The sequence below is a fragment of the Gymnodraco acuticeps genome, unplaced genomic scaffold (assembly GCF_902827175.1).
Source record: "Gymnodraco acuticeps unplaced genomic scaffold, fGymAcu1.1, whole genome shotgun sequence".
Taxonomy (NCBI): domain Eukaryota; kingdom Metazoa; phylum Chordata; class Actinopteri; order Perciformes; family Bathydraconidae; genus Gymnodraco; species Gymnodraco acuticeps.
Genome location: NW_022991030.1, coordinates 27,843 through 41,649, shown reverse-complemented (window position 1 = coordinate 41,649; position 13,807 = coordinate 27,843). Strand labels below are relative to the sequence as shown.

At 36.8% G+C, this 13,807-nt stretch overlaps 1 protein-coding gene across 1 annotated transcript in view; it reads left to right on the top strand.

The window, feature by feature from the left end:
• The window catches only part of obscna (obscurin, cytoskeletal calmodulin and titin-interacting RhoGEF a), an 88,117-nt gene that overhangs the window by 50,464 nt on the left and 23,846 nt on the right, over positions 1 to 13,807 (top strand). The window contains exons 50-56 of the mRNA XM_034236358.1: positions 2,204 to 2,377; positions 4,026 to 4,185; positions 5,503 to 5,604; positions 5,827 to 5,991; positions 6,327 to 6,485; positions 8,583 to 8,757; positions 9,869 to 9,982. Of these exons, the coding sequence (XP_034092249.1) occupies positions 2,204 to 2,377; positions 4,026 to 4,185; positions 5,503 to 5,604; positions 5,827 to 5,991; positions 6,327 to 6,485; positions 8,583 to 8,757; positions 9,869 to 9,982 (1,049 nt within the window). The remainder of the gene's footprint in view (positions 1 to 2,203; positions 2,378 to 4,025; positions 4,186 to 5,502; positions 5,605 to 5,826; positions 5,992 to 6,326; positions 6,486 to 8,582; positions 8,758 to 9,868; positions 9,983 to 13,807) is intronic.

Sequence of the window (13,807 nt, the reverse complement as noted above, 5' to 3'; positions counted from 1 at the left end):
TATATATAAGCTTCTGCAGTGAGGTTCATGGCTGGTGAGGCACTGGCTCTGACTCTTCAGGTTTACAAATATTATATTTTGACCTAAATCAAAATATCATATTATTTTCAAAAGCTTTTTTTGTCTGATGCTTCAATTAATTTTAAACAGACAGTTCAACAAAAGGATACCCCAAAAATGTAATTGTATCATTTAAATATTGAATTGTTCTCTCTTAGTAAGATCCCATTTTCAATAAAATTGCAGTCTTACCTTGACATGAAGATGAAGTCCATTTGCCTATCCCTCTGGACAAAAATCTCTATTACTTTTTTGTAAAAGTTCTCCTTATGTTCTTGTAGTTTCAAAAGTCTATCATAAATCTGATCTAATCAATAGATTTATGATTCGAAAATTATAAAAGTAGGGTAGACATGTGGATATTATCCGGCTGAACAAAACGTGCATTTATCTAACAGCTACGTTTCCCAGAGAGCTTATTTGGAGCTATTTTCTAAAATCCTATGGAGAAATCTCATTGCTTTTTTGTCGAGGGAAGCCATGCGCAGCTTACTTCCTGGTTTTAGGACGCCTCACTGCAGCTCTCTCTCCTCTCCTCTTCACACACCACACTTTTCGCGGCACACGTACTTACAGCCAATCAGCTCTGAATTATGTGAGATGACGTATGGTGGGGATGGCAGCTCTATGCCCCTATGGTCATTATTTTTTTGCCACACACATTAAATAGGACAATACTCTGAGCATGCGCAGTGTAGTTTTTACAGTCACCATTGACTTAAACAGGGAGAGGGAGGGGCAGGATCAGGTTTTGTCCCACATGGCTCAAAACAGCTCAATAGGCACACACTGTAGACACTAATTAGAAGAACACAGACTAAAACAGCAATGTACAGACGAATCAGATGAATAAACATGAACATGATTTTTTAATTTATTTTTTGCATTTTTTTGTAATCATTATTTTAAATACTTTCTGCTGACACTAGGTGGGGCTGTGCCCCACCTGCCCCTAATGACCAGTCGCCACTGGCCATTCTGCACATGCGTTAAATGCGTTAAATATTTTAACGCAATTAATTCAAAAAATGAATTACCACCGTTAACGCGATAATTTTGACAGCACTAATTATATTATATTGACTTCTATACTAAACTAGTAATGTCATTAAATCATGACACTACTGGTTTTGCTTCTTCAACATGTTTTTTTCTTTTTTAAACTACTGGAAAGAAAACTTCTAGAATACACATTTAGGAGTTTTTTGCTGTCTCTTTGTGCCTCTAGATCAGGGGTGTCAAACTCAATTTCATCTCGGGCCACATCAGCATTATGGTTGCACTCAAAGGGCCGGTTGTAACTTTAAGACTATATAAAAATACATATATAAATATTTAATATATAAAATAATGTATTATATTACAGTATTGCCTCTGCATTGGATTATTATGGGATAGGGTAATAACTTCATAATTAACTACATCTGAAAGAAGATGTCTAGGGCAAATCATTGCAAGTCTCTTCAGCGAGAAGGTCACAAAATGATTTTAAAAGAAAAGCCAAATTCTGAAGAAAAAAATTATAATTAACATTTTGAAAAAAAAGGGAAATTCTGAGGAAAAAGTCAAATGAGAGATGCATTGTGGGACATGTAGTTTACGGGCAACGCTTCTGTAAATCGGCATGTAATCGTATAATAAACATATAATAGTCTTTCAGAGCTCTTGCGGGGCCACAGAAAATGAAGTCGCGGGCCGGATTTGGCCCCCGGGCCTTGAGTTTGACACCCCTGCTCTAGAAGATGTCTCCTAAATTCTTGATGAAAAAATGCTTTTCTTACATAAACATAACATTTCCGAAAACTTGTAATACAAAAAAAAATGGTCTTTATGTAAGTCATAAACTGGGGAAGTTTCATGATGATATCTATTCCTCTCTTCACCTAGTGACTTACTTTAAATATGCTGTGAGGAAAGTGAAAGGGCACAATTATTTTTGAATGCATCCATTTATAATTATATTCATTTGAGTTATATGTATGTTAATTATTATTTCTACAATTTGGTTATTCTTGCTTTTATTTCTCAAAGCATCTTTAACTTTTGTGATGATGGACATAATTGTCCAAATAACAAATCTCAGATGAAAAAACAAACACAGCTGCATCACATCTGATCTGCATTCACTTCCTTTAATCTCCAGCCAACTGATCCAGGGCCTGATTGATGGAGAGGAGGAGTTTGTGAAGGAGATGAAGATGTTCACCTCTCACCAGCTTCAGTACCTGGAGTCCAGCCGACACGTCCCCGTCAACATCCTGAACCAGAAAGAGGTCATCTTCAGGAACATCAGGGACATCGTGTCTCTGCACGAGAGGTAACACACACACACACACACACACACACACACACACACACACACACACACACACACACACACACACACACACACACACACACACATACCCATACCATGTATACATCACTTCAGGGGACATTACATTGACTTACATGCATTTCCTGGAGACTTATCCTGACCTTAACCATAACCAACACATGCCTAACCCTAACCCTTAACCTCTTACCCTTACCCTTAACCAAGGCTTCACCCTAAAATTAATGATTCCCCTCATGGGGACCTCCATTGTGTCCCCATAAGGGAAGCCAGTCCCCACACGTGACTGTGTAGACAGATTTAGGTCCCCACAAGTATAGTAATGCTAGGACACACACTATGGGCTCAGAACAGTCTCATAATACACACATGCACACAGAAGGATTCACACTTGTATTTCATGATCCGCAAAATGATTCAAACTTGTATTTCCGGATCCACACTTGTGTTTTTCAATGCACACACAAATGTGTTCCGTTTCATATACATGTAAATAAAATCCAAATACAGAAAAAAGTTTTACATGTGTATTTTTGATCCTCACATATTTGTTTTCCGTTTAAAACCTCTGAACCTGCAAACACAAACCGCTTTCTGTGCACGGATCGCTTTGCATTCGTGTGTGGGTTTTTTGAGACTCCCCTGACGGTCAGCCGATTCATACTTGTAATTTTTTCTATCTATAGCCAATCAGATGTCTCCTTCATTCTAAGCCAATCACATGAGCGCGCCCCCACGAGGGTATGATTTATTGCGTTCATGACACTTCATATACGCATTTTTCGTATTCAGCTCGCTAAACAGAGGGCGGAGCATCAGGTAATTATATAGAGCTGCGTGTCTCCATCAGACTCAGCAGCTGATCTGATCTCTCTCTCGCGTCCGGTTATAATCCTTCTGTGTGCATGTGTGTATTATGAGACTGTTCTGAGCCCATAACACACACACACACAACCTTTACTTTGACACAATGCTCATTTGAATGCATCTAGGCAACATCCAAATAAATAAATAATACATACATAATCAGGTTCTGGGGAAAAATCGATTGAGTAAATTGAGATTCCTACCTTCTTAGATTTTGATTGAATTTCTAACTTCGAAGAATAATCGAAAATGTTTTTTTCCCTGCAAAACAAGGTAGATATTTCTTCAAATGCACACCAAGTCAATGTTGTGTCAGTCATTACTGTGCATATCACACAAGATACAGTTTTTACATTTAATTTAGTGTACAATCTATTTTTTTATTGGAAAGTTTCTGATCAAATGTATGTAATGTATTTAACAGGCAAACTGCATGAATTATACTTACTTACTTGTTAGTCTTATGGTCACTGAGAATTTAGAAATACTAAAAACGTTCCAATAAAAATTGTCGTTATCCTTTTTGTCTAAGGTTTGCCTTTGTGTTTACAGTGCATCAAGGCAATCAATTGATATAACGTTTTAAAGTATAACAACTCTATAATCCTATACACATCCCTTTGCTCTCGTGCCATTATTTGCCACACTGCATGAACGTAAGTAGTTTGTTTCCAGCTGTGTGTATGATGTTTTCCAATGTCTCTTTGCACTGTGTCCTCTCCACAGTCAAACTGTTATAACTCACTATCTGATGTCTGCTCAGGTCCATCCTCCCCCGGCTCAGAGACTGTTCCACAGACGACGACGTGGCGATGCTTCTCCTGAAGAACGCTGCAGACTTTGAGAAGTATCTGCACTATCTGACGGGACAGACTCAAGCTGAGGCCTGCGTCTCTGACAAGACCGTCCAACAGTACTTTAAGGTATTCACGAAACCTGTTTCTATTAATATTAGGGCTGTCAAGTTAACGCAAAAAATTTTTTAACGCCACTAATTATTTTAACGCGATTAACGCATGTGTATTTTTTGTCCTCGGCCGCCCCGTAGTTTCAGAGCGCATCGAGTTTAAAATACATTCTACAAGCTGATGCTGACAGCCCCGCTCCTGCCGCCCACTTGTGGCAGACCACACTTCCACGCTCACCGGCAGGCACCGACTGGCTGTTGGGAGGACCGGGAGGGTGTGTGTATGTGTGGCACGAGCGAGGCATACCTTACGTGTATTGTTGTTGTTAGCATCTGGTGCTAGCTAGCTGCGCTAACGGATATAAGGAGCTGTTTCAATGAAAACAGAGGAGCGACATTTCGCCGAGCACTTGACTTTATGCAGGAAGCCAGACAGTGGGACATTGTACGAACAGTCAGCACACTCAGCACGGATAGTGCGCAACATGATTGCAGCGTCCAGGCAGCTCCCGTTCGAGCATATGCCTTGAGTTGCACATAGCTCCAACGATCCATCACAGTGTCTCTCTCCACACACACACACACACACACACACACACACACACACACACACACACACACACACACACACACACACACACACACACACACACACACACACACACACACACACACATTGTATTATTGTATGAGAGGTTCCAGGTTGAATTGAGGCGAATATTTGTAATGTTCAGAGGTTGTTGTGTTTAATATTCATGAGAATATTTGTCATTGTTCAAATGATAATAAACACACATATAAAGCATATTTGTCCACTCATATGTTGATAAGAGTATTACAAACTTGAAAAATATCCCTCTAAGGTACATTTAGAACAGATAAAAAATGTGCGATTAATTTGCGATTAATCGCGATTAAATATTTGAATCGACTGACAGCCCTAGTTAATACATACATAACATTGTTTAACCCAGTTTCCTGAATTGCAACGTTGGTGTTTTTCCTGCATGCCTCCACATTGAGCAAAGTATCTAAGAAAAAGCTGAGACAAATTCTCGAGGAACTACAAATAAATCACTTTAAAAACAGAGAAAACTATTTTGAACACTTGTATTATTCACCTTAAAATGTAAAACACTCAAGTTTGTAAAGTAGTGAGCATATGACTGGAGAAATGCACAAGTTCTGTTAGAATTTGGAAACGGTTGTTTCATATATTGTAGTTTTTCTGTTAAACGTTGTCCCAATTTACTTCAGGCATGCAAGATAAACAAAAATAGTTATATAAAAAATGAACATTTTGTGGGTGAAAATGTCCCTCATCTCACTTCAGGAGCTGCCAGAATCTGGTGAGTCTGACGCTCCTCTGATGGACGTCCTCACGTTCCTGCAGAGACCAGTGGAGAGGCTCCAGACGTACCAGGCTCTCCTCAAGGTCTGCACACGTTTAATCTTTCACTATTACATGTCAAACCTTGATCATTAATGTCAGAGTTATAGTCAAATACTTAATTCCATCTTGCAACTCTGAGTCAAAAAGGACTATTATAGAGAACTTTGAGTATTTGCAAAATGGATATTTATAATATATGTTGCACAACTTGTAGTCTCTTCTTTAGAGTGTGTCCGCTGAATGCCTGTTATGTGCTACTTGCAGGAGTTTATAAAGAACAAGGCTCGCAGTGGTCAGAGCTGCTGCCTGCTGGAGGACTCCTTCTCTCTGGTGTCCTCTCTGCCCTGGAGGTCAGACAACCTGCAGCAGGTCTCTCTGATCCAGAACTACCCGGCTCCTCTCATCGCTCTGGGGGAGCCCGTCAGACAGGTGACCACAAGCTGACATGTATTTATATCAGGTTAGCCTCTGGAGGAACACAAACATCCTGAACTAACTTGGGGTTATTATGAGGCTTTTTTCCATTTAAAGGTCACCTATCGCTTTGGATAAAAGCGTCAGCTAAATGCAATGCAATGTAATGTAATGTAATATTATGAAAAATCCACTTTTTCATGTCTTTTAAACATCAACATGTGTCCCCTTTGCGTAAAGAGATTCTGAAAGTTTCAGGAAAAAAGATTCGCTCACTCTTTGTCCTGATCCATTTATATTAAAAACCTTCAATTTGCACCCCGATAAAACCCTGTATGGTTTCTCTTCAGGGCGTGTTCACGGTGTGGGAGGAGTCTCCAGAGGTGAAGGCCGCCTCCAGAGGACACCAGAGACAAGTGTTCCTCTTTAAAGAGTGCATCGTGCTGTGTAAACTGAAGAGAGACTCCGGTGTGAGCAGCGACTCCTACACCTTCAAGAACAAGATGAAGGTGAGATCTGCTGGAAAATTCAAACTGGTGCTTTTTATATAACATCTTAAATATATCTAAACATATATTTCACGTGTTCATACATTTTCAAATACATTCAATCAATTAAAGTTGAGAAAATGTTCCATAAAAATCTTAGTTGATATTAACAAAGCCCAATCACTTATGTGCAGAACGAGCTTGAAATACACCCTTCCCATTTCCACTTATTAGCAACAATCTGAGGCTTCTGTTTTAAGGAATGAGCTGCAAACCAAATAAATTGAACCCTACGGAGAGCTTAACTAAACTAATGAGACACGATCCTCACCTCTAGTGAGGGGCCAAGCCCTTTGTATATTTTTCTGTATGTGGCTGTTAGAAAAATATCACTGGTCACCGGCTTGAGCTTCAACCTCAGGATCCATGTATCTGTGATCCTCTCCAGAATGGAAGTAGTCATCACATACAGAGCATCAACTAGTTCCTGAACAGTGTCCTTCACATGCTGATATCCAAGAGAGGGAGTTACCCAGATGGAGGAATATTCTTAAGTAATCATACATCCTGTCATGTACAAAATACTGAGTTTTTTTTCTCTGAAAATCTCAACATTCTGGCTTTGTCTCAAAATTCTGACTTTTTTCTCAAAATCTCAAAATCCAGTCTTTTTTTCTCAAAATCTCAAAATTCTGTCTTTTTTTTCTCAAAATCTCAAAATTCAGTCTTTTTTTCACAAAATCTCAAAGATCTGACGTTTTAACTCAAAATCTCAAAATTCTGAATTTTTCTCAAAATCTCAAAAATCTGACTTTTTAAACTCAAAATCTCAAAATTCGGACTTTTTTCTCAAAATCCGGTCTTTTTTTCTCAAAATCTAAAAATTAGGTCTTTTTTTCTCAAAATCTCAAAAATCAGATTTTTTAACTCAAAATCTCAAAATTCTGAATTTCTCAAAATCTCAAAATTATGTCTTTTTTCTCAAAATCTCAAAATTCTGACACTTTTTTCTCAGAATCTCAAAAAAGTAGTCATCACATACAGAGCATCAACTAGTTCCTGAACAGTGTCCTTCACATGCTGATATCCAAGAGAGGGAGTTACCCAGATGGAGGAATATTCTTAAGTAATCATACATCCTGTCATGTACAAAATACTGAGTTTTTTTTCTCTGAAAATCTCAACATTCTGGCTTTGTCTCAAAATTCTGACTTTTTTCTCAAAATCTCAAAATCCAGTCTTTTTTTCTCAAAATCTCAAAATTCTGTCTTTTTTTCTCAAAATCTCAAAATTCAGTCTTTTTTTCACAAAATCTCAAAGATCTGACGTTTTAACTCAAAATCTCAAAATTCTGAATTTTTCTCAAAATCTCAAAAATCTGACTTTTTAAACTCAAAATCTCAAAATTCGGACTTTTTTCTCAAAATCCGGTCTTTTTTTCTCAAAATCTAAAATTAGGTCTTTTTTTCTCAAAATCTCAAAAATCAGATTTTTTAACTCAAAATCTCAAAATTCTGAATTTCTCAAAATCTCAAAATTATGTCTTTTTTCTCAAAATCTCAAAATTCTGACACTTTTTTCTCAGAATCTCAAAAAAGTAGTCATCACATACAGAGCATCAACTAGTTCCTGAACAGTGTCCTTCACATGCTGATATCCAAGAGAGGGAGTCACACAGTCACAAGATGGAGGAATAGAAAGCAGTATTCAATGTTTACTTCAGATTAGCTCCACGTCAGAAATGAGCATGCTTGATGTCTCTCTCCATAGAGGCTGAATCATCATGTTAATCACATAGCTATCATATGCCTCAAACAGTCCTGATGCTCTTCTAGGTCATCACACATCCTGTCATGTTCACAGCTACAGTTGATACCTTTGTTATCACGTGGACTCTCATGTTGGAAGAGGACATTCAGTATTTTCCCAACAATGGCCCTCAGTGAAAAAAGTTTGGACACCCCTGCTTTATCCTATTGGTACGCTGTCGTCAGAGATGACTTATCCCTCTTCCTCTTATTGTCACTCCTCCTCCTCCTCCTCCTCCTCCTCCTCCTCCTCCTCCTCCTCCTCCTCCTCCTCCTCCTCCTCCTCCTCCTCCTCCTCCTCCTCCTCCAGCTGAATGACGTGGAGGTGAAGGAGGCTCTGGGTGAAGATGAGAGGTGTTGGGGTCTGTGGCACGAGCACCGGGGGTCCGTGAGGAGGCTGACGCTGCAGGGCCCCCCCGCGGTGAAGCTGTCCTGGCTGAAGGACGTGAAGGAGCTGCAGCAAAGGGCCAGTCTGCCCGGCAACAGTGAGTGCCCTTCCGCTTATATTTATAAGATAAGATAAGATGTACTTTATTGATCCCAATTTGGGAAATGTTTGCGTTGCAGCAGCATAAGAAATAAAATAGCATTTAAAAAAAAAAAAAAATTTTAAAAAAAAATTAAAAATATACATGTTGAATTACAAATGTACAGTAACAAAATATAAAGCAGGATATTATATATACATATTATTATCAATGAATCAAAACTATATCAACATTTTTTACTCAATTTTCAATCAACATGCTCTAATCGATGATGGCTGCCGTGTCTTTGGCTCCGTTCCAAATCTGCCTTTGTTTCGTATTATTTAAGTGTTTGTTTAACTATTATCTGTTTTATTGTGTTGCACTCTTGGAGGAGCTTGTGACCTAAGCTTTTCATTGATATATCTACACTGTAGCACACATGACACTAAAAGCCTTAAATCCTTAAATCCTACAATGGCAGCTTAAACAGTGTTTATCTAAGTTTCTCAATAATGTTCCTTTTTTTTACCCCTTTTTTCCACACAGATGTCGGATTTCGTAAACAACAACCATGTACCTGAAAAATACTTAAATGCTGTATTTGAAATGTTCAGTCCAGTCAATCTATCCCTTTTAATCGTGCAATAGCACTACACAGGCATTGCAGTTGCATCTTTTTAGAAGCTGCAATGACAATTTAGTGTGAAATATGTTATGTTTAACTTTTCCTCTCTGTTGTCAGATGTATTAGGGCTGCTCAATTAATCGTATTTTAATCGCAATTACGATTTTGGCCTGCAACAATTATGAATTTCTTTTTTTGTATTGGTTTTTCATTTGAGTTATACTTAAAGTTCAGGGTAATCAACTGTTAAAAACATACTGTTCACATTATGTTTTTCAATAAATGGATGTTTTCAAAGTAAATGGATAATCGTTTTTAATAATCGTGATATCAATTATTGACCAAAAATAATCGATATTATGATTTTTGCCATAATCGAGCAGCCCTATGATGTATTGCTGCTAACTTCCAACTAAAAATATATTTTTTGACTGCGTTTATTGCAGAAGCAGCTTCTTTTAAATCTCACATGATTTTATGTCTTTGTGTGTGTACCAACAGGTCCTCCAGTGTTTGAGTCTCTGCTGTCTGACTGCACCTCAAAGATAGGAGAGACCATCAAACTGACCTGCAGGGTCTCAGGGTCGCCCAAACCGGAGGTCAGCTGGCTCAAAGGTCAGAAAACCTCATTAAGACATTAATATACTACATACTGTACCAACGTTTTTTACCCCCTGTAATGGTTCTTCCTCATTTACCCAAGAAGAAAATGCTCTGGTAAAAGTAGAAGTACTGACTAAACTTCTTTCCTCAAGTCAAAGTAAAGAGGCTTTGAAATGTACTTCAGTAAAAAGTACCCATAACTAGCAGCTGCTTTAAAGAGTACCTGACCTCCCTTTATATTAATAGAACAATAATGTCATTGTTAGCTAATGAATGTTTCCATGCTGAACAACGGCAACATGACAACGTTTCCATTGGTCCCTCTTCTTTAGAGAAGACCAGGAAATGATGGATACACGGATCGTGTTCAAATCAATAGACACGCAATGACTCTAAAGAATAATGATCACGCATCAAACACACATTCAGACTAAAGGAACCAGCTGTTTGGAAAATGAGAGAAGTAGAAAGTACAGGTATTTGTGTTCAACATGTAAGAAGTAGAAAGTACAGGTATTTGTGTTTAACATGTAAGAAGTAGAAAGTACAGGTATTTGAGTTCAACATGTAAGAAGTAGAAAGTACAGGTATTTGTGTTCAACATGTAAGAAGTAGAAAGTACAGGTATTTGAGTTCAACATGTAAGAAGTAGAAAGTACAGGTATTTGTGTTTAACATGTAAGAAGTAGAAAGTACAGGTATTTGAGTTCAACATGTAAGAAGTAGAAAGTACAGGTATTTGTGTTCAACATGTAAGAAGTAGAAAGTACAGGTATTTGAGTTCAACATGTAAGAAGTAGAAAGTACAGGTATTTGTGTTCAACATGTAAGAAGTAGAAAGTACAGGTATTTGAGTTCAACATGTAAGAAGTAGAAAGTACAGGTATTTGTGTTCAACATGTAAGAAGTAGAAAGTACAGGTATTTGGGTTCAACATGTAAGAAGTAGAAAGTACAGGTATTTGTGTTCAACATGTAAGAAGTAGAAAGTACAGGTATTTGAGTTCAACATGTTAGAAGTAGAAAGTACAGGTATTTGTGTTCAACATGTAAGAAGTAGAAAGTACAGGTATTTGTGTTCAACATGTAAGAAGTAGAAAGTACAGGTATTAGTGTTCAACATGTAAGAAGTAGAAAGTACAGGTATTTGTGTTCAACATGTAAGAAGTAGAAAGTACAGGTATTTGGGTTCAAAATGTAAGAAGTAGAAAGTACAGGTATTTGTGTTTTAACATGTAAGAAGTAGAAAGTACAGGTATTTGTGTTCAACATGTAAGAAGTAGAAAGTACAGGTATTAGTGTTCAACATGTAAGAAGTAGAAAGTACAGGTATTTGTGTTCAACATGTAAGAAGTAGAAAGTACAGGTATTTGGGTTCAAAATGTAAGAAGTAGAAAGTACAGGTATTTGTGTTCAACATGTAAGAAGTAGAAAGTACAGGTATTTGGGTTCAAAATGTAAGAAGTAGAAAGTACAGGTATTTGTGTTCAACATGTAAGAAGTAGAAAGTACAGGTATTTGTGTTTAACATGTAAGAAGTAGAAAGTACAGGTATTTGAGTTCAACATGTAAAAAGTAGAAAGTACAGGTATTTGAGTTCAACATGTAAGAAGTAGAAAGTACAGGTATTTGTGTTTAACATGTAAGAAGTAGAAAGTACAGGTATTTGTGTTCAACATGTAAGAAGTAGAAAGTACAGGTATTTGAGTTCAACATGTCAGAAGTAGAAAGTACAGGTATTTGTGTTCAACATGTAAGAAGTAGAAAGTACAGGTATTTGAGTTCAACATGTAAGAAGTAGAAAGTACAGGTATTTGTGTTTAACATGTAAGAAGTAGAAAGTACAGGTATTTGTGTTCAACATGTAAGAAGTAGAAAGTACAGGTATTTGAGTTCAACATGTTAGAAGTAGAAAGTACAGGTATTTGTGTTCAACATGTAAGAAGTAGAAAGTACAGGTATTAGTGTTCAACATGTAAGAAGTAGAAAGTACAGGTATTTGTGTTCAACATGTAAGAAGTAGAAAGTACAGGTATTTGTGTTTAACATGTAAGAAGTAGAAAGTACAGGTATTTGAGTTCAACATGTAAGAAGTAGAAAGTACAGGTATTTGTGTTTAACATGTAAGAAGTAGAAAGTACAGGTATTTGAGTTCAACATGTAAGAAGTAGAAAGTACAGGTATTTGTGTTCAACATGTAAGAAGTAGAAAGTACAGGTATTAGTGTTCAACATGTAAGAAGTAGAAAGTACAGGTATTTGTGTTCAACATGTAAGAAGTAGAAAGTACAGGTATTAGTGTTCAACATGTGAGAAGTAGAAAGTACAGGTATTTGAGTTCAACATGTAAGAAGTAGAAAGTACAGGTATTTGTGTTTAACATGTAAGAAGTAGAAAGTACAGGTATTTGAGTTCAACATGTAAGAAGTAGAAAGTACAGGTATTTGTGTTCAACATGTAAGAAGTAGAAAGTACAGGTATTAGTGTTCAACATGTGAGAAGTAGAAAGTACAGGTATTTGAGTTCAACATGTAAGAAGTAGAAAGTACAGGTATTTGTGTTTAACATGTAAGAAGTAGAAAGTACAGGTATTTGAGTTCAACATGTAAGAAGTAGAAAGTACAGGTATTTGTGTTCAACATGTAAGAAGTAGAAAGTACAGGTATTTGGGTTCAACATGTAAGAAGTAGAAAGTACAGGTATTTGTGTTCAACATGTAAGAAGTAGAAAGTACAGGTATTTGAGTTCAACATGTAAGAAGTAGAAAGTACAGGTATTTGAGTTCAACATGAGAGAAGTAGAAAGTACAGGTATTTGTGTTCAACATGTAAGAAGTAGAAAGTACAGGTATTTGTGTTCAACATGTAAGAAGTAGAAAGTACAGGTATTTGAGTTCAACATGTAAGAAGTAGAAAGTACAGGTATTTGGGTTCAACATGTAAGAAGTAGAAAGTACAGGTATTTGAGTTCAACATGTAAGAAGTAGAAAGTACAGGTATTTGAGTTCAACATGTAAGAAGTAGAAAGTACAGGTATTTGAGTTCAACATGTAAGAAGTAGAAAGTACAGGTATTTGAGTTCAACATGTAGAAAGTACAGGTATTTGTGTTCAAAATGTAAGAAGTAGAAAGTACAGGTATTTGGGTTCAACATGTAAGAAGTAGAAAGTACAGGTATTTGGGTTCAACATGTAAGAAGTAGAAAGTTCAGGTATTTGTGTTCAACATGTAAGAAGTAGAAAGTACAGGTATTTGAGTTCAACATGTAAGAAGTAGAAAGTATAGGTATTTGAGTTCAACATGTAAGAAGTAGAAAGTACAGGTATTTGAGTTCAACATGTAAGAAGTAGAAAGTACAGGTATTTGAGTTCAACATGTAAGAAGTAGAAAGTACAGGTATTTGTGTTCAACATGTAAGAAGTAGAAAGTACAGGTATTTGTGTTCAACATGTGAGAAGTAGAAAGTACAGGTATTTGAGTTCAACATGTAAGAAGTAGAAAGTTCAGGTATTTGAGTTCAACATGTAAGAAGTAGAAAGTACAGGTATTTGAGTTCAACATGTGAGAAGTAGAAAGTACAGGTATTTGAGTTCAACATGTAAGAAGTAGAAAGTTCAGGTATTTGAGTTCAACATGTAAGAAGTAGAAAGTACAGGTATTTGGGTTCAACATGTAAGAAGTAGAAAGTACAGGTATTTGAGTTCAACATGTAAGAAGTAGAAAGTTCAGGTATTTGTGTTCAAAATGTAAGAAGTAGAAAGTACAGGTATTTGTGTTCAACATGTAAGAAGTAGAAAGTACAGGTATTTGTGTTCAAAATGTAAGAAGTAGAAAGTACAG